General features: G+C 42.6%; 1 protein-coding gene across 8 annotated transcripts in view; it reads right to left on the bottom strand.

Annotated features, from left to right (window-relative positions):
• Nucleotides 1–19,961, bottom strand: part of Cit (citron rho-interacting serine/threonine kinase) — a 176,565-nt gene that overhangs the window by 51,643 nt on the left and 104,961 nt on the right. For all 8 annotated transcript variants that reach the window (XM_048342854.1, XM_048342855.1, XM_048342857.1 and 5 more), the window contains 5 exons: nucleotides 18,587–18,682; nucleotides 12,187–12,303; nucleotides 11,121–11,230; nucleotides 9,909–10,083; nucleotides 3,718–3,915 (listed from right to left, as the gene is read on the bottom strand). In XM_048342854.1, coding sequence (XP_048198811.1) covers nucleotides 3,718–3,915; nucleotides 9,909–10,083; nucleotides 11,121–11,230; nucleotides 12,187–12,303; nucleotides 18,587–18,682 — 696 coding nt within the window. The remainder of the gene's footprint in view (nucleotides 1–3,717; nucleotides 3,916–9,908; nucleotides 10,084–11,120; nucleotides 11,231–12,186; nucleotides 12,304–18,586; nucleotides 18,683–19,961) is intronic.

Genomic DNA, 19,961 nt, shown 5'->3' with positions numbered 1-19,961 from the left:
ATCACTGTTTGAGGCAAGCCCAGGCAAAGAAATAAGTGCGAGAGACTCCATCTCAATGAGTGACTGGGCTTGGTGGTGCACACCAGTTACCCCAGCTATAGGGGGAAGAGCACTGGCAGGTGTAAGGGCATCAGCCTGTCATCCTCAGAGATCTGGGGAAGCACAAATAGGAAGATTGCGGCACAGGTCAGCCTGGGCATAAAGTGAGATCCTACCTGGAAAATAACCAAGGCTAAAGGGGGCTGGACACATGGTTCAAGTGATAGAGCATTACCCTAGCAAGTCTGAAGCCCTGAATTCAATCCTTAATTCTTCTCCCCTGACTCCCCAAAAAAGAGGAAGAAAATAAAAGGGAAAAAATAAATTCTACCTATCTTTCCCCACCCACTCACCTCTAGCAAATGCATAAGCTTTCTTGGCAGATCAATTTACTGCCTTGCTCCATTTTTTTCTCTTCTGCACTGATTTTCTCTTTGCTTTTTCATTCTTATTGTGTCCTGTTATTACTGTTTTTTTTTTTTTTAATACATATAATCTTTCCAAACTGCTTCCAATCCATTTAAAAGCAAAGCAGGATATAAACAAAAACATGACATGACACTTTTTTTTCCCAAACAAAATATTGGAGCACATGGCATCATTGAATGAATGTTCTCATGGAGATGATGAGACTTAAAAGTCTCAATCAATATCCACACTTGGCGTAAGTCCCAGAAAAAAAATCTAAGCTGTATAAGCATATTCCCTATAGGAGTTATTCCGTATCATTAGGGCCATTATGTTCCTAAAAGGTCCCAAAGGATGCTGGCATCAAAGATCACATCCTTGACTTGGTTCAAATCATGGGATACCCAAATCCAACAATGGGAGGTAACTTCTAAAGAATAAAACTAGTTTAAAGATACACACACACACACACACACACACACACACACACACACACACATTTAAACAATGTGAATCATAAACCAACAAATGGATATGGCCATCTATAGAAACAACCCCACTCCTAGTGCTATCTCAGCTGATGGAGATAGGGACACAGTCCAAGTTGAATAGGAATGAAGGGGTATCCATTTAAAAAATAATGAATCCAATTAGCCACACTGTGTCCAGGACCACAGGACAGGGTACCCTGACCAGCAGGCATGAGTGTGCCCATCCACCTACCTGGCAGTCATAGTATGTTATTATAAGAAATCATGCTTAGTTGTGTTTACTTGATACTAGCCATTAAAACTCATGCAGCTTTCTAGACTCAAAAGACTAGGCCCTTTAAATAGCCTTACAAGAATGTCAGGGTTTTCTGGGAGCTGGTGATCATGCCTGTAATCCTAGCAACTCAGGAGATCTGAAGATTGCAGTTCAAAACCAACCCAGGCAGGAAAGTCCATGAGACTTGTATCTACAATTAACTACCAGAAGGGCTGGGAATATGGCCTAGTGGCAAGAGCGCTTGCCTCCTATACTTGAAGCCCTGGGTTCGATTCCCCAGCACCACATATACAGAAAATGGCCAGAAGTGGCGCTGTGACTCAAGTGGCAGAGTGCTAGCCTTGAGCAAAAAGAAGCCAGGGACAGTGCTCAGGCCCTGAGTCCAAGGCCCAGGACTGGCAAAAAAAAAAAAAAAAAATACAATTAACTACCAGAAAACCAGAAGTGGTGCTGTGGCTCAAAGTGGTAAAGAGCTAGCAAAAAAGCTCAGAGACAGCACCCAGGCCCTGAATTCAAGCCCCATAACTGACAAACAACAACAAGAATTACAGTGTTTTCCAAAGGGGCATCCTTGCAAAGGAAGGAAAGTATGAAGTCTGGCATCCAAAGTGCCCTAGTCTTCTTGGCAGTCACATCTCCTTCTTGGACTTCCAGGGGAAAAAAATTAAGAACTCTCTCCAGCTGAGCAGCACAGGCTCAAAAAGAGCAGGAAAGGGGCTGGGAATATGGCTTAGTGGTAGAGTGCTTGTCACATATACATGAAGCCCTGGGTTTGATTCCTCAGCACCACATATATTTAAAAAAAAAAAAAAAGCCAGAAGTGGCACTGTGGCTCAAGTAGTAGAGTGCTAGTAGCCTTGAGCAAAAAGAAGCCAGGGACAGTGCTCAGATCCTGAGTTCAAACCCCAGGACTGGAAAAAAAAAAAAAAAAAGAGCAGGAAAGCTAGGTCTCCTTCAGAGGAAAAAAAAAATCTCTCATTTGTTCTCATTCGGATCATACCAGATACACAGAAAATACATAAAACATGTAGCATGTGTTGATACACAGCTGTAATCCCAGCACTTGGGAGGTAGAGGGAAAAAAAGATCCTAAATTTGAAGCAAGAGAACCTATCTCAAAAATTTAAAAGTGGGCCAGATGCACATGTGCAATTATCACAACAATACCCCATTGGTACAATTAATATACATTAATAAAAAGAATTAAAAGTAAAAGCTGGGCTCCAGTGGCTCACATCTGTAATCCTAGCTACTCAGAAGGCTGAAATCTAAGGATCACGGTTCAAAGCCAGCCTGGGCAGAAAAGTCCCCATTAGACTCATCTCCAATTAATCACTCAAAAACATGAAAATGAAGCTGTGGCTCAAGTGGTAAAATTCTAGCCTTGAGCACAAAGAGGCTCAGGAACAGCATCTAGGCCCTGAGTTCAAGCCCCATGACTGATATAAAAAACAAAATAAAAATAATAAAGACATGAAGCAAAATCTACAACTTAAAAAGTAACACAAATTAAACAAAATGAAAACAGAAGTATGGTATGAAGACTACTGTTTGATGGCTCAAGCCTATAATCCTAACTCCTCAATGGTAGAGATGAAGGCACACAGCAGTTCAAAGCTAGACTGGACAAAAAGAAACTGATGAGATGCCAATTCAAAACAATGGTGCAGTGGCACATTCCTGCCATCTCCAACAAGGAAGCCTAAGTAGGAAGACTGCAGGTCAGGCTGGCCCAGACATATTGAGACCCTACCTCAAAAATAATTGCTGCAAAAATGGACTACAGGGCTTGACCCAAGTGGTAGAGTACCTGCCTCAACAAGCACAAAGCCTTGAATTCAGTCCCCAGTACTAGGGGTAGAGATGAACCGTACTGTAAAATTTAACATTGTCATTATTTTCATAATTCTTAAAAACTAAGTACCTCTGTACAACATCTTCACAATAACAATGAAAAGAATTTCAATGAAGTAAAAGACCCAGGTAAACAGTCTGGATGAAACAAAAACTTGAAATATGGGGCTGGGGATATGGCCTAGTGGCAAGAGTGCCTGCCTCATATACATGAGGCCCTGGGTTTGATTCCCCAGCACCACATATACAGAAAATGGCCAGAAGTGGCGCTGTGGATCAAGAGGCAGAGTGCTAGCCTTGAGCAAAAAGAAGCCAGGGACAGTGCTCAGGCCCTGAGTCCAAGCCCCAGGACTGGCCAAAAAAAAAAAAAAAAAAAAAAAAAAAAACCAACTTGAAATATGATTGTTTATAAAGGAAGATACATAAAGGAAGAAGTTTTCAAGATGAAAGGAAAGCAGAATTTACCAGTTGAGCTTGTATACTAACTCCAATGAAGGAGAACTCTATAAAGCCCACTTTCTACCAATTAACTGACTCTGTGGGTCACTTTTTCCCTCCTAGGATCTCCGAGGGTGAAGAAAGATCCTAGGCACCATGCTCCTTCTAGCTGAGACCTTCTCAGCCTACTGGTGCTGCTCCCAGACCTACCGTGAGAGCCTGGATCTCCTCTTCTGCTTCTGCTGTTGTCTCCTCCAGCTCTGTCTTTGCTTGGTGAAGCTGGCTCTCCAGGGCGGCCCGCGCAGCCTGCAGGGCCGTCAGCTGGGACTCACGCTCCTGCAGGGACAGCTGCAGCTCTGTGAGCTGGCGCTTCAGCTCCAGCTTCTGTTCCTCGTGCTCCAGGCTGACCTGAGAGAGAGAAAGAGAGAGAAATGCTTGGTGGCCCTCAAAGGAAGACAAAATGCAGACAGGACCTGCAAATCAACCTGCTTAACCTGGTCTAGGAACCACCTTCTCAATGCTCAGCAGTTTCTCAGATCAATATGAAGAGAACATGCAGAAAGACATCAGCCTTGGTTCTGCACTCCTGGATTCAAGCAACCGTGGACTGAAAATATCCAGAAAAAAACAAGAAAACTACATCTGGACTGAACATACCTGAAGATGTACAGAGCTGGCACTGTTCCCTGAGTAATACAGTATAACTATTTGCCTATATTTACATTGTAACATATATCTGAGTGATCTAGAGATTCAAAGTAGACATGAGGGTGTGTGGGGGTTACATGCAAATGATTCCCCATTTTACATAAGAGAGCTGAGCATCCCAAATTTTGGTATCATGAGGGAGAGGCCAGGACCTCATTTCCAATGGACACTAAGGCTGTATATTTTAACCATCTTTCGCTTACAAATATTCAAATGCCTGGGAAGGCTTTAAAAGAAAAGTCACACATCAAGAATCGTGAAAGAGGGTTGGGAATATGGCCTAGTGGCAAGAGTGCTTGCCTCCTACACATGAAACTCTCGGTTCGATTCCCCAGCAACCACATATATGGAAAACGGCCAGAAGGGGCGCTGTGGCTCACGTGGCAGAGTTCTAGCCTTGAGTGGGAAGAAACCAGGGAGGGTGCTCAGGCCCTGAGTCCAAGGCCCAGGACTGGCCAAAAAAAAAAAAGTGAAAGAAAATTATAACAGTTATCCTTACTAGAAAGACATTTAAAGGTAAGTGGATATAAATAACATCATATTAGTTAAGAGACACCTTTATAATTAGAATGCAAAATGGGACATCAGGTTGAATTCTATTTCTTCCAAACAGTCTTGCTCTGCTCTGACTGATTCTCATGAGATACCACGCATTAATATCATAGTTTGAGGTAATCATCTCTCCCTCCATCTGCCCATCCATCCAACTCAATGTTTCATGCACTCACTTAAGCAAAATTTACTTAGCCATTCTCTGTACAAAAATGAATATAGAAGTGAAAGACAGTCTCTGCCTTCAACTTGGGGAGGGGAGGATTAAAACCAAGCATTCTCACATATTGAAGTCAAGTGGTCAGGACACGTAGGATGTTGTAGGAACACAACAGAGAGGGAGAGGAAGTAACTCTGATCTGATCTTTTCTGCTGAAGAATCTATAAGAAGTCAAACAGCAGATAAGAAGGGAAAAAGAATTTTAGGCAGAAGAGGGATAAACAAAGGCAAGGTAGTGAGGAAGACCATGGCACGCCTACTAACCTAACTGGGGCTGACAAGGTTGTTCCATAAACCAATGCCAAGTGGTAAAAGATGCTGCCCACAGGGAGCTCAGTGACTAAGGGGAACATCAGTAGCGATGTGGGGTATGAACTTGGCACACTAGGCTAGGGGATACGAAAGAGACATCTAGTGGAGAAGGCTCCCCAGTCCCTAAGGTCATCGGGGTGAAGAGAAGAAGGAACTACCAAAGGCTCGAATCAACAAGACTTGGTGGTTAATTTGAGATGGGACAGAAAACAAAGAGCAGAGGGGAGGAGTGAAAGGTTGTCTCCTCTGTTTCTAAACAGGTGTTAAAAACCACTGGCTACGAGGAGGGAAAAAAGGAGGAAGCAAATGCCAGTGGAATAAGTAAAAAAAAAGCCAGGTGCTAGTGGCTCATGCCTTTAATCCTACCTACTCAGGAAGCTGAGATCTGAGGTCCAAAGCCATGGGACTCTTATCTCCAATTAACCACTAGAATACTGGAAGTGGAGCTGTGGCTCAAGTGGTAAGAGCATTAGCCTTGAGCAAAAAAAGTTCAAGGACAGAGCCCATGTCCTGAGCTCAAGCCCCACAACTAGAGGAAAAAAAAAAAAAAGTAAAATAAAAAGTCAGTTAAATGTCAAACTTGAACTCAATGAGAGTAATGTAGTAATTAATGTCTACTACATTACCCTGTAATAGTATCCAATAGGAATGTCAACATTGCTATGTAATTACTATGCAATGTCAACATTAGTATGTAATAACAATGTCTACTACAACAACAAAGTCAGGTTGGTAATTTAAATCTGGGAGTCCTTAACAACTCCATGTCGGCTAGCATCACAGCTATAAGGTGTGTATGGTGATGAAGATGAAGATGATCACAGGATGGCATTATAGTAGCCCACAGCACTTGGAACATACTAGGCACTGCATTCATCTTCATAACAACCTGGTTGGGGGGGGGGGGGCGCTACTATCACCTCCACTTTACAGACAAGTGAACTGTGCCACTGAGAGAGTAAGCGTGTGAGCAAACATCACACAGCTAAACAAAACATACAAACAACAACTATAACAACCATAGCAAGGATTGCATTCAAATCCAGGAGTCTGGCTCAAGTCCTTGCTTGCCAGTACTGCATCTTATAATATCAGCAGCCATCAGAGCAGGCTGGGACTCTACCTGTAAGCCTGCATAATCCTGATTCCCCTTTACAAAACCCTGAGAGACAGGTGAAAGGGGCAAGGATAGATTAGGGAGCAGGATCCTGGGCAATGGAAGGAGAACCCAGGAGCTTTGCACCTTGAAGTCTCCACATGCTTTACTACAGAAGAGCTTTGGCTGCACCCACAGGAGAAGGGGAATGCTCGGGCTCTTTCATGTGCATCAGATCTGAGGCTGAGGCCTCTGCTCTTAATCTCAATAGCAGCATGTTGCCAGAGAGAAGATGGACGGGCCTTGTTATATTTAGAGCTAAACTGTAAAACTCCCAGGGAGAATATAGAGCCCTGAGCCTCTTATGAAACATTTTAAGTTTCTCCTAGCATCCTAGGGGATAGAGGGAGGGGTTGCTATATTGATTCTGGGGTGGGGGGGAGGCAACAAGCTTCCTTGGGGACACTGTAATTGCCCAGATGAGCTACTGCTGCAGGGCAGGCTCAGGAAGACAGACATATTGGGAAAGGGAAGGCAAAAGACAGCCAGTTGATGCTCCCAAGCTAAAGGAATCTGTCTGGATTATTTACACTCACATCCTTAAGGCTGACTCTACCAGCAAGAATAAAAATATATCCTGCACTGTAGCAATGAGAGCACCATGGAAGGCTTTTGGACAACTAGGTCAACAATTCTCAAACTCCAGGGGAGATACAAATCACCAGGGGATTTTGCTGGGGGAAAAAAAAAATCTCTTTCCCCGTTTCCATTTATTTTTCTAAACTTCAAAAGCTGTACAGGGGGTTATAACTGAACATCCACTTAAGTGTCCAGGGCTTCCTGGTCACTGTCATCCCTTCCATCATTCTCCCCCAGACAGTCTGCTCCCTACCCACCCACCTTCCAACTAATTTCAAGTTTCCCACTTCCTTTATCACTTATATAATCCCTGGCTATAGAGAAAATGCAAATCAAAATGACACTGCCATTCCACTAAGCTCCATTAAAGATTGGCCACCATCAAGAATACAAACAGGGCAGGGAATGTGGCTTAACAATAGAGTGCTTGCCTAGCATGCACGAAGCCCTGGGTTCAATTCCTCAGCACCACATAAACAGAAAATGCTGGAAGTGGCACTGTGGCTCAAGTGGTACAGTGCTATCCTTGAGCAAAAAGAAGCCAGGGACAATGCTCAGGCCCAGAGTCCAAGCCCCAGGACTGGCAACAAAAAAGAAAAGAATATAAACAACAAGTGTTGGCGAGGAGGCGAAGAAAAAGGATACTACCGCACCATTGGTGAGAATGCATATTAGTGCAACCACCATGGAAATCAGTACAGAGATTCCTCAAAAAACAAAATATAGAACTACCCTATGATTCTATGATAACACTTCCAGGGCATTAGCCAAAAAGTTACATGACAGGATACAACAAAGGCACCTGTACGATCATATTTACTATAGATCAATGTGTAATAGTTAAGTTATGGAAACAGCCTAGATGCCCTAAAACAGATGAATGGATAAAAATAGAATGTGGGAAACTGGGATTTTTGGCTTAGTGGTAGAGTGCTTGCCTAGCATGCATGAGGCCCTGGGTTCAATTCCTCAGTACTACATTTTTTTAAAAAGAAAGTAGTATACATACCAATTCTCTTTTTTAAAAGCTGAAGGCCTCTACACACATCTATGAAATTAACATAACGCTGCCCCCTTAATACTATTAATGTAGACTAATTTAAAACTAAAATAATTTTTTTTAAGTTTTTAAAAGATAACTGTGATACCAGGGAGTCTACATTGTAAGACCCTCCAGGTGATCCTAATGGAAGGGACCCATACCTTGGAAACTCCAGGAAACATGAGATCACAGTTTTCCTGTCTTTTGAGGAAGTACCTTTACTGTAATATTCCAGTACAAATAAAGACACATTCAAACATGAGTCTTACCCAAGAATTAGTCTCAGTCCCATCTACTGAAGGCTTTTCCTTAGAAAGATCATCTGGCCAGACACCAGTGGCTCACACCTGTAACCCTAGCTACTCAGGAGGCTGAGATCTGAGGATGGCGGTTTGAAGTCAGCCTGGGTAGGAAAGTCCATGAGACTCATCTCTCCAACTAATCACAGAAAGCTGGAAGTGGTACTGTGGCTCAAGTGGTAGAACACTAGCCTTGAGCAAAAGAGTTCTAAGGACAGCACCCAGAGTTTGAGCCCCAGGACCAGCAAGTAAAAAAGGTCATCATGGGCTGGGGATATAGCCTAGTGGCAAGAGTGCCTGCCTCGGATACACGAGGCCCTAGGTTCGATTCCCCAGCACCACATATACAGAAAACGGCCAGAAGCGACGCTGTGGCTCAAGTGGCAGAGTGCTAGCCTTGAGCAGGAAGAAGCCAGGGACAGTGCTCAGGCCCTGAGTCCAAGACCCAGGACTGGCCAAAAAAAAAAAAAAAGGTCATCTGCTCTGTGAAAAATTCCATCACCTACTGTGCATGACACACTAGGTCTTCAATCCCATCCCAGGAGCCCTACTCCCTCTGCAAGGCTAGCTGACCCAAGACACTTGGGCTGAAAGCCACCAAGATCAGGATCTGGCCTGTCATTACGACTATATACTCTGGCTAATAATTTGCACCCAATAGGCAATTAATACATACACAGTAATACATGCATACAACTTCATTGCTTCAATCAACCTCAACATATCTAAAACCAAATTTATTATATTTTCCTCTCAAAAACCTGGTTTCTCTTCTCCAGCTTCCTTGTTATTTCTGAAGCAAACTACCTCCTATAAGACAAACCTGATTTGGGTTTTGTCTTTTAATCTTTCCCTGTCATTGTGCAATCTCTGCTACGGGTTGCGCTCTGCTCCTTAGCCTGTTCTCCTAAGCTCCAAGCACGGACATGGTGCAGCCCTCACTAGGTCCTACTAGAGGAGAAATTTAAATTGATTTTCTGGTTTCTATAATCTCCTCACAACCCTAGGCAGGAGACATGTCACCGCTCATATTTTACAGATGAGGAAACTAAAGCTCAGAGAGGTTAGGTAGCTTGCAACACTATGAAATATGTTATAGAACTAGTAAAATGTAGAGGTGAAAGCTGGGGACTGGTGGCTCAGGCCTGTAATCCCACCCACTCAGGAGTCTGAGATGTGAGTATCATGGTTCAAAGCCAGCCTGAGCAGGACTCCAATTAGTTATAAAAAGCCAGAAGTAGAGCGGTGGCTCAAGTGGTGGAGCACCAGCCTTGAGTACGAAAGCTCAGGGACAGTGCCTAGGCCCTGAGTTCAAGCCCAGGACCAGCACAAAAATAAATGAATAAAAAGTGGAGGTGAGTGCTAGAATGCTAATCCAGAACCATGTGGCCCGATTACCCTCTTAATCAGCGTGCTCAAGGCATCTGCATGAACAAGGCTTCTTGTGTACATGCTGTTTTAAGCTTGAAAGCTGGCTGGTTGAAGGCCTGGATTCCCCAACAAAAGCTCTTGGGAGATCACCCAGCATCTCACCTCCCTGAGCCTTGTCTCCAGCTCTAGCAACCGATTCTTGTCACTGTGATCTTGGTGGCTGATTTTCTCCAGCTGCTCTTCCAGCTTTCGGTTCTGGGCCTCCAATTTCCCGGCCTGTGTCTCCAGATAAAATTTCTGTTGCCTGAGTTCTGAAATCATCTCTTCCTGGGCCTTCCTGGTGGGGGTGGTGGAAAGATCCAAATAAAACTAAAGTCAGGTCAGAGATGAACAGGTCTCCACAAGACAATGGACAGAATTGAGCGGAGGCGTGGGTCCTCATCAAGTGCTCTACGGACATTCTTGATGTGGCCTCCTAGGCAGGGTCATTGCCTGGGAACCTGAGGACCAATCGGTCATCACTGCTCAGTATCCCTCACTATGGGGTTAAGTATGGTCAATGAGGGCAGAGAGATGAGCACATTTCATTCCTTTGGTAGACCTTTATTATTTATCAACTTTGAGTCTACACAGGAGAGCAGGAAGGGGCCTCCTTAGAGAAGCTCACCAGTACAGACTCTGGGAAAAAGTTGTAATAAAGGCGAGATGATGTTATTCCTTCCAGTTCTCTACAGGGCTTCCTCACTACTCCACCCACCTGAGTATAAGTATCAAAAACTAGGATACCTCCAAAACTAAAAAGTAATCTATCAAACTAGTTTAGATTAAGGGGGAGATGTTTTTCTCTGAAGGGAAAAACTTTAAGGGGAGGAGAGAGAGATAAAATTCTTGGAGAGTATAATTCTTCAGGCCACACACAAAAAAATTATAATCAGAGTGCTCCTGGACACAGACAAGTCCTTGCTGAACTACAGCTGTCTACCCCTCAAGGGACAGCTAGCTAACTACAGGAGAATAGATGGCCCAATTGGGTACACACAAGATCACCTCTTACTGATTACAGAAGGCAAGTCTGAGGAACAGGGGCAGCAGTTTTCTGAAAGCACACTATAAATAGTCTCATTAGACAGACGAAAGCACTCTATAATCTGATGGTAATTTGAGGTATTTAAGAAAACCTGATTCAAAACAGAGGCCACACGAGTAAGAGCATTTAAGAGAGGGTAAAATTACCCAAGTATACAAGGACAGGGCCAAGATACAGAAGTAATTAAATTTGCTGCAGCTCCACCAGAGAGAAGGAAAAGAGAGTCTGGGTACCAAGAAAAAAAACCAATGTGTAGTTGTGTACACAGTTTGAATCCAAACACTTACATGTTCCTTTGGGTAAAGAGACTGCTGTTTGCTGCAAGTTTATTAGCTTCTGACAGTTCCACAATCCTCTGTTCCAGAGATCTGATCTTGGAATCCATTGCATTGATCATCTGAAACACAGGGAAGCTTTGAGACCTCACCTGCAGGCTGCTAGACCACACTGGGATGAACGTGGGCAACATAGGACAGGGTCAAGGTTTCCTCTGAAATGCCAGCAGGCTGGCCAAAGATAACAAGGTACTCCACTACTCTCCCCTGAAGCACACAGGTACCAGTGCTCAAACGGATGGCATTCAGTGGTTTTCCAACTGAAATTAAGTGTCTCCACACTGCCTAAATGTCTGGGCTTGCTTTACAAATACACAGAAGTGCCTAGATGAAAACCTGACATCCCAGGTATGCACAGTTTCCTTACATCCCCATGTCTCACACATGTGGCATGGGACCTGGGTCTTCAATTGAATTTGCAAGTTCAGAGTGATCACATGTTTCCCTATATCACCCTCTCACCCTTAACTTACTGAATCAGAAGAACCAGGGGTTGGCTACTAGTTAAAATTGTAAAAACTAAATAAATAAAACAACTCATAACTGTCCCTTAAGAGATTCTGATATGGAAAGTCTTGAAGGGGTCTGAGATAATAAGGATATAGTATTCACAATGAACCTGAGTGAATTCTGAGAATAGTGAATTTCTGAGATAGCTCTCATGGGCTAAAAAGAAACCAACAAGTAAAAAGTAGAGAAATTCAGGAGGACCCAAAGGGGCATTGGGTATTTTTTTTTTTTTTTTGAGGAGAAGGCATTTTGAAGGATCACATCCTTGTAGGTGGCAGATCCTCATGACTAATTAAAGAAAAGCAGAAGGCTGACCACTTGTAGCCATTGGCCCTATTCCTTTTCTTACAGGAAGCAGATTCAGAGGACGTTTCCTGTTACATACAAACTCAACAAGATCACACAGAAAGAAGTCACCAGAATGAGCTGGAATTTCTCAAATGAGTGATCCTTGGCATATTTTCAGAAACCCTCCTTTGGAAAACTGAGCTTTGAGAGTCATACTTACCGCCTTCTGCTCACTGAGAATTTTGCCCTTCTCGTGGGCCTCTTCTTCATGTCTCTGCATCAGGTTCTCCAGGCTCTCCTTGTCAGCCAGGTCTTTCTTTATCTGACTGTCCAATACCTAGGAAAACAAAAGAAGTGAATGTCTTAGGTAGCCAAGATTAGGGGTCAAGGACTAAACAAGAGCAACATGAGAAAAGAGGGAAAGAGAAGGAAGCAGTAGAGAGGCCCAGGCATCTGGAAGCCAAGAGCAAAGAGAATGGAAAAACTCAGGAGTCTGTTTCTTATCTAGGTTGGAGAAAAATTTAAAAAAATAAAAAAATTAGAAGAATTCAGATACCACCATCAAAGGACAAATGGACTTGAACTAGTAACTGACTTTAAAGTCAGCAGCCACAAAGACCAGAAAAGATATAGCCAAGATTAAGCAGACTCCAGAATGAGAAGGGAGAAAAAGATCTCTCGGGGCTGGGAATATGGCCTAGTGGCAAGAGCGCTTGCCTTGTATACATGAAGCCCTGGGTTCGATTCCCCAGCACCACATATACGGAAAACGGCCAGAAGGGGCGCTGTGGCTCAGGTGGCAGAGTGCTAGCCTTGAGCAGGAAAAAGCCAGGGACAGTGCTCAGGCCCTGAGTCCAAGGCCCAGGACTGGCAAAAAAAAAAAAAAAAAAGATCTCTCTACTGATCTAGCACCAGGAGATACAGTTCCTCTAACTTACAAACATTACCTCGGGATTACTTTTTCTTAGACAATATACCAGTAATTTTCAGGACACTCTTTGCTCCTAATTTGTACAAAATCAGTGCTGGATGCTCCTATGCCACGTGAATGAAGGGATAGATGCTGAGGCCAGAAGAAGTCTGTGCAATGGAGGCTGATATACAGAAACAGCCAGGGACATGAGGATGCTACCTACCAGTAATGTAGGTGGGATGGGTCAATAGATGAAAAAGACAACATAAAAGAAAGGGGGGAGCCTTTTCCCTCTACTCTTTATTCTAGCTAGAGAGAAAAAAAAGTCCCTGGAAAGAAAGACCTTCCCAGGGGAAAAGAAATCCTATGCTCTCAGAGCTGAGAATGCCCTGTAAGCACCTACTGTTCCCAAGAGGAAAAAAAAAAAATAAAACAGTAATGGTGTCACCAACCACCAGGTTGATCTGATGTTCTGTAAGGCACACACAGACGCAACCACTTGCCAAAACACCAATTGAGACAGAAAAGAAGAAAGAAGACATGATAAACTCACCCAAGCCTTTGACCAAGACCCTATGCCTCTCCATCACAAAGAATCACTCTGCCTTTGCCAATGACACCAACTACATCAAGAAGGACAACAGGATGTTGGGGATGAAGCTGCAAGAATCGGGGTCATGGACAGCACTGAAATCTGCCTATTGTGGAGAAGCCAGCATAGCTCCCTGGGGACATCATCTCTAAAAGGAACTGGTCAGCAGGGAAAGGGTCCATATGATAAAGGAAAGAACAGAGTTCAAAGAAGGCTTTCAACTAGAACTGACTGATGAAAAAAAAATCGAATGGGAGTCGGTAGAGATGAGCAGAAGGTGGAGAATGGGGTCATGAGAGGATGGGAGCAGCTCAACGGGTAAGCGGCCGCCTCTCCTAGATGTCTGAGAGCGATGCTAAAATTATGAGCAAGAACAGGGTGGAATCTAGGGTAGGAGCCTAATTATTACTCAAATGGCCTTACTAAAGTGGCAATACAAAAGCAGAAAAGGTTAAAAAGAAGTGGTTTAATACAGACTCCAGCAGGGAAGACAGAAGAAAAAAAGACCTTTCCCTAACATCTCCTGAGATCTATATAAACAAAGTTCTTTCTGTCTAAAAGGCAGCAGAGACTACAGAATAGCTAGACCAGATGTGCTCCCCTTTTGTGGGGTTCTGAAGTCCTGGAAGACATTTTCAAGACACTGTTGTTCCAAATAAGACCTTAACTGTGGCAGTGAGAGATACAAATAAGACCAGGATTGGCATTGCTCATCATTGACAGGTAGCGGAAGGATGAATAAGAATATGTTTGGGTGGGGGAGGGGGGAGGAAAAGAGGTGTTTAGAAATGAAGGAACCCATTGAAGACACCTAACTCGCCTTAAGATAGAATATGGCTCTACTTGTCTATGTGTGTGTGCATGCATGTGTGTGCCAATCCTGGGGCTTAAATTTAGGGCCTCTCACTCAGCTTTTTAGCTCACAGTGTAGGGAACACTGAAACCAAGCTATAAGACCAGGAAAGGGTTAACAGGTGGGAAGGCCACCTCCTCAGTACTCAGAAGGCTGAGAAATGGATTCTGAAAAGGTTGAAACAGATAAAGTAGATGTCTAAGTTGTGTCTGAGTTGCAGTCTTCACCCTAACACAATAAGGGAGCCAGTTATTCAGTATATACACAAATTCTGTTTCATGTCAATGATTGTAATGACAGAATAGATTGCACAGACTTATGGTAACCTTCCCTGTACTAAACTAAATAAACAGGTTTGCTTATAGGAATTCCGTCTGCAAGAGCCAGTGAGCCTTGACCCACTGGTCCCTGCCTTTTTTTACTCTCTTCTCTGTTCTCACTTCTTCAGTTGCGGTATCTCATCATGTTGTTCCAGGTTGCACATAGCAGCACACAGCTGGTCCTCTACCACGTAAACCACTTGCTGGTTAACTGGAAAGAATAGTCTCATATCTCTTGGAACCTAGCCAGGCTTTGAACCGCGATCCTCAGATCTCAGCCACCTGAGTAGTTAGGATTGTAGACATGAGCCACCAGTGCCCAGCAGAACATGGCTTCCAATAGGAATGTGGGTATAATCACTCAAATTACCCAGTGGGTTCTTCAAAGGATTACTGTCATCACTCAAAGGTACTAGTAGACTACTATGTAAGTCTCATCATTTTCTGAAAATCAGTTTGTTCCAAAGAGTCTGGAAACCAGTAAGAATTCTTTAAACAAAAATTGGTATACAAAGTTGAAAAGCCACTAAGGCCAGGGGCAGTGTCCTATGAGAACACTTCTGAGCTATTTTCCTATATTTATTTTAATGAGAAGTAACTGAAACTCATACCAAGAGTCAAAGAACACAGATGGGGGAAATGAGGGAGGAAGAACACTAGGTGAGTGTATCCAAGATACCAACCAAATCTATGACAAGATCACCAAAAAACAAACAAACAAACAAAAAACCTAACAATACCTGAAAGGGGGCGAGATCATATTTTAAATGTAATGACCATGCCTGCTTCTCAAAAACGTAGGAACAAAGCTTGGAGAGAATCATTATGAAAACGTGATGTGATTTTTTTTTTTAAAGAAAGTGATCATCAGACATCCACTTCAGAGAAAACAGTGGGCTAGATGAGTCAGGCCAGCCCTCCCACTGAAAACAATTTAAAATATTCTTGAGAAAATACAGAAACATTTCCTCACAGCACTTAAAAGTGAGCAAGAGAGTTAAGAGGCAGGAAAAGATAAGAAAGAATAATACAAGGCCAGTTTTCTGGTGGGTTTTCTTTCCTTTTAATTTAATTTTATTTTTTTGGAGAGGGGTTTTGTTTACTTTTTCCAGGTCCAGTTTGAACTTTGGGCTTCACATTTGTTCAGATGGCATTCTACCATTTGAGCCACATTTCCGGCCTTGCTTTTTTTTTTTTCTTTTTTTAAGTTTTAGCAAGGACTTAGCTTAGTAAAACAAGGTTAAAAGAAAAGAGAAATGACCAGGTGCCAGTGGGTCACATTACTAGCTACTTAGGAGACTGAGATCTGAGGACTGTCATTCAAAGCTAGCCTGAGCAGAAAAGTCCATGAGACTCTTCTCTCCAATAAACTATCAAAAAAAGCTGGAAGTGGAGCACTAGCCTTGAGCAAAAGAAGGTCAGAGACTGCACCCAGGCCCTGAGTTCAAGTCCCAGGACCAGAAAAAAAAATAGAGAAAAATGAAAAGGGCCAAAAAAAAAAAAAAAAAAACCCAACACCATTTCCTGCTCCCCTATGCAGAAAATAGAGTTAAGATTCAAAATCAATCTGGCCTTTTTTAAACTAGTTATTTTGGAACTATCTTGGGAGTCAAGCTAACTTTTATGTCTGGGCTGACATCAAACTGAGATCCCCGGATCTCAGCTTCCTGGAAAGCGAGGATTAAAGGAGTAAGCCACTGATACCTGCCCAAAGCTTTTGGTAACCAGAGGCATTTGCTAAATCAAAATAGAAAAAGAAGCTCAGGATTACCCCCCGCCCCACAAGACAGGTACACATTTTCATCCAAGACCTCAAAAAATGTCTCATTAATCATTTTCCAAAGACAGGCTGGAACATGGTTTAAGTATAGAGTGCCTGCCTGCCTAGTAAGTGTAAGGCACTGAGTTCAAACTCAAGCACCACTACAAAAAAAAATTATTCTTCTCTTTCATTCTCTATTTACATGCACATGTACATATAAAAAATATATATATACAATATATACTCTTGCCCAGTTTCACACACATATGCACTCTCAAACACACACACATGCGCACACACACACACACACACACACATCTAGGCACACAAAAGGAAACAGCCTTGTGGAAAAAAGAAAACCAAGAAAAACAACAGAATACTGATCAAAAATACCAATAATCAAACAACTATGCTTAGTGCTGCTTTTTAGGAAATGAAAGACCAACTTGAAAATGAATGCATAAAATTTTAAAATTATTGAATTAATTAAACAAGTATATTTGAGAATGTACCAAACAGCATGTTTACCATAAAAACATATATATGTATATATATGTATGTATGTATATATATAGTTATTACTTAAATTAAAAACTCAGTAGGAAAGTTAGACACAGCTAGGAGAGTTAGCAAACAGGAAAACAAGTCAGTTGAATTTACTCAGACTGGAATTCAAGGAGACAGAAAAATGGAAATATAAAAAAAGGACAAGTAAATTAGAGTTGATCTAACAGAGGCCTAGTCAAGTTCTCAAATGGAAAAACAAAAAAGGAAGGAGACCACTTGAGATAGAATGACCATTAATTTCCTACAATCAATAAAAAAAAAAGACTCCAATCTTCACAATCTCTATACGGTTCAAAGATAAAATAAAATCTATTCTAGGTACCTCAGCAAAACTTCAGAAGAATTAAATTCAAAGTAAAATTTTAAAGAAAAAAGATCCACTTCAATGCAAGCAGGGAAGACTAGCAACAGTTGACTTCTTAACCTCAATACTACAGGATAAACCTGTTGGGGACAGCTGTGCCTTTAAGAGGCCACAGCTGGCTTTAGCCTGTCCCCTCCTCTTACGCCTTTAACAGGAAGAGAAGCCCCCTGCCCCTGGGGTGAGCACGTGTCTGATGGCCAGGGACCCCAAAACCCAGTCCTTGGGGGGCTGGGCCTCCGCCCACAAAGGAAGTCCCCTGACATCACTTGATGGACATCCCTCGTGGCCAACCTGTAGTCCCTCTCCTATGCCCGCCTTTGGGGGTATATCTGTGGCTCCTCATTTGAATAAATCAGACGTCCTAGAGGTGGTCTCCAAGACCACCGCGCACTTGTGTCTTTCCTTGGGCTGGCGAGCATGGGGTCTCGCAACCACACGCTAACCAAGGCTAACCTGGGACCCCGCTTCCACGTCTAATCCCTACCGGAGGGAGGGGACGTGAGAGAGCGAGTATGGATCCCACACGGAAGAGACAGATAAGCCCAGGACCCCTCCCCACGTGGATGGGGAGGGGTAGAGCGAAGCCCAGCATAAACCCATAGCTGATCTTCAGGGAGGGCTACAGGAAGATAATAGCCAACAGAGATGCTATTCCTTGTCAAAACACTTCAGGAATGAGGTACACAGCCACATTTTCAGACTAACACAGCAGGAGAGTCTGTCACCAGATGTTTAGTGAAGAAAGTTTTTAGGGATAATCTTGGTTTTTTTTGTTTTGTTTTTTAAGATAACCTCTCCCCCAGCTGCCCAGTTTGGTCTAAAAAGTGACACACAACAGGCTGGCCTTGAAGTTGAGATTATCCTATCTCAACCTCCCTAGTACTATGATTACAAGCACAAGTATCACATCCAACTTTAATGGATACACTTTACAACAATGGAAAAAAAATAAAACAAAGGAAAAGATCATGAGGTCTAAGATACAAGGAGGAAAAGAAAAGCATGTGTAAATGTAAATGGCTATATGTACATTTTCATGACTGACAGCCAAATACTAGGGGAAAAAAGATGGAATTGAAATACTTAATAAAAATTTTTTTAATTCCAAAGCCTCTCATCAGGGAATAAAGACAGCATTTACAGTAAACAGTTCTTTAGTGTGGCAAGAAGTGGCCAAACGTGCCTGAGAAGAGAGGAAAGCCACATGTACTACAGGAGGAATGCCAGGGAAGATCAGAAGTGTCATTACCTTGATTTTCTCCTCGTAGTGCTGTTCTTTCTGTTTCAGGTGTACTTCCAGGTGCTGGGCAGAGACCTGAGCCTCTCGATGTTTCTCCTCCAATTCCTGGACACAAAAGAACAGACAGTCAAGCATGCCAAGAGAAGAGCCCTGGAATGTTTGTTAGACACTCAAAGGAAACAGGCACCACAGGTAACAAACAGCTGCTCCTCCATTACTAGCTAAGGCTTACGGGAAGGAAACCCCACCAAGGTTGGCCCTGGGTTTCCCAAGTCCAAGTATATATCTAAATATATACTTGGAAACACATACACACACACACACACACACACACACACACACACACACACACACACACAGTGGAGGGCTATGAGGCTAGGATCAGAAGTACATCAGAGGTCAGACAAAAAGTAGCTGCTCAACTTGGCACAGAGAAACGAAGGGAACAAGGCAACACTTCAAAGTTTAGTACAAGCAACAAAGCCCCTGATCACTGTCTTGAGCCTCAGGCCTGTTTCACTGTTATGACAGCCTTAAATGAGAAAAGTAATTACGATGATAAACAGTATCTTGCATTTTCCTCATTCACAAAATTGTTGCTCAAGAACCCCTAGCTAAAAGGGAAAACTAATGTTAAGATTCAAGCACTTTGAGGTTTTCACTCATTTCTATGCATGGAATGTGGATACTGCAAGAGGCGTGTGTGATATGATGCTTCTATGAACTAATGCAAGCCAACAGGAACACAAAATCATCCAGTAAAAAGGATGGGAAATTCATGCATACATATTAGAAATGGGAAGAGAATCTGGAGCAATATTAGTAGCTCAAATTTAAGGTTCTCTTTAGTTCTTTCATTGTTAAGTTTTGTGCTTTTTAAACAAAATTGGAATTCATTTGGAAATTATGCCAATTCATTTGCCAGTGTATTATAAACTGATCTTTTAAAAGGCACATTCCATTCACAGGAGCATGCTCTAAACGCACAGATCGCTGCGTCTAAATTAATTCTTATGAGTCTGGACCCATTAGTTAATTACCGATATCAAAAGTCATTACTCCAAAGTTTTCATCTTTTCACACTATTATGAAATTTTTCTTTGAAGTGGAAGTAATTACGGGAATTTTGAAGAATGAGGAAATTATATAGGGTATGTCCATAGAATGGAGGCAAAAAAAATCTTTAAGGGACATTAAGAATCACATGCACATAAAATGTTAGTGATTAAGCTTTTGAAATTCTAGTCTGCAGACACAGGCTTTGCTTGTTGGGTGGGTAGGCGGGACTAAAATGGTTGGTGTTAAGACCAGGTACACAAAATCTACTGCAATCTATGTTTGGTCTTAAAACCAGAAGCACAAAATCGACTGCAATCTAACAGAC

The sequence above is a fragment of the Perognathus longimembris genome, chromosome 3, assembly GCF_023159225.1.
Source record: "Perognathus longimembris pacificus isolate PPM17 chromosome 3, ASM2315922v1, whole genome shotgun sequence".
Classification (NCBI taxonomy): Eukaryota; Metazoa; Chordata; class Mammalia; order Rodentia; family Heteromyidae; genus Perognathus; species Perognathus longimembris.
Note: the sequence above shows the minus strand (reverse complement) of the source record. Positions and strands in the feature narration are given on the sequence as shown.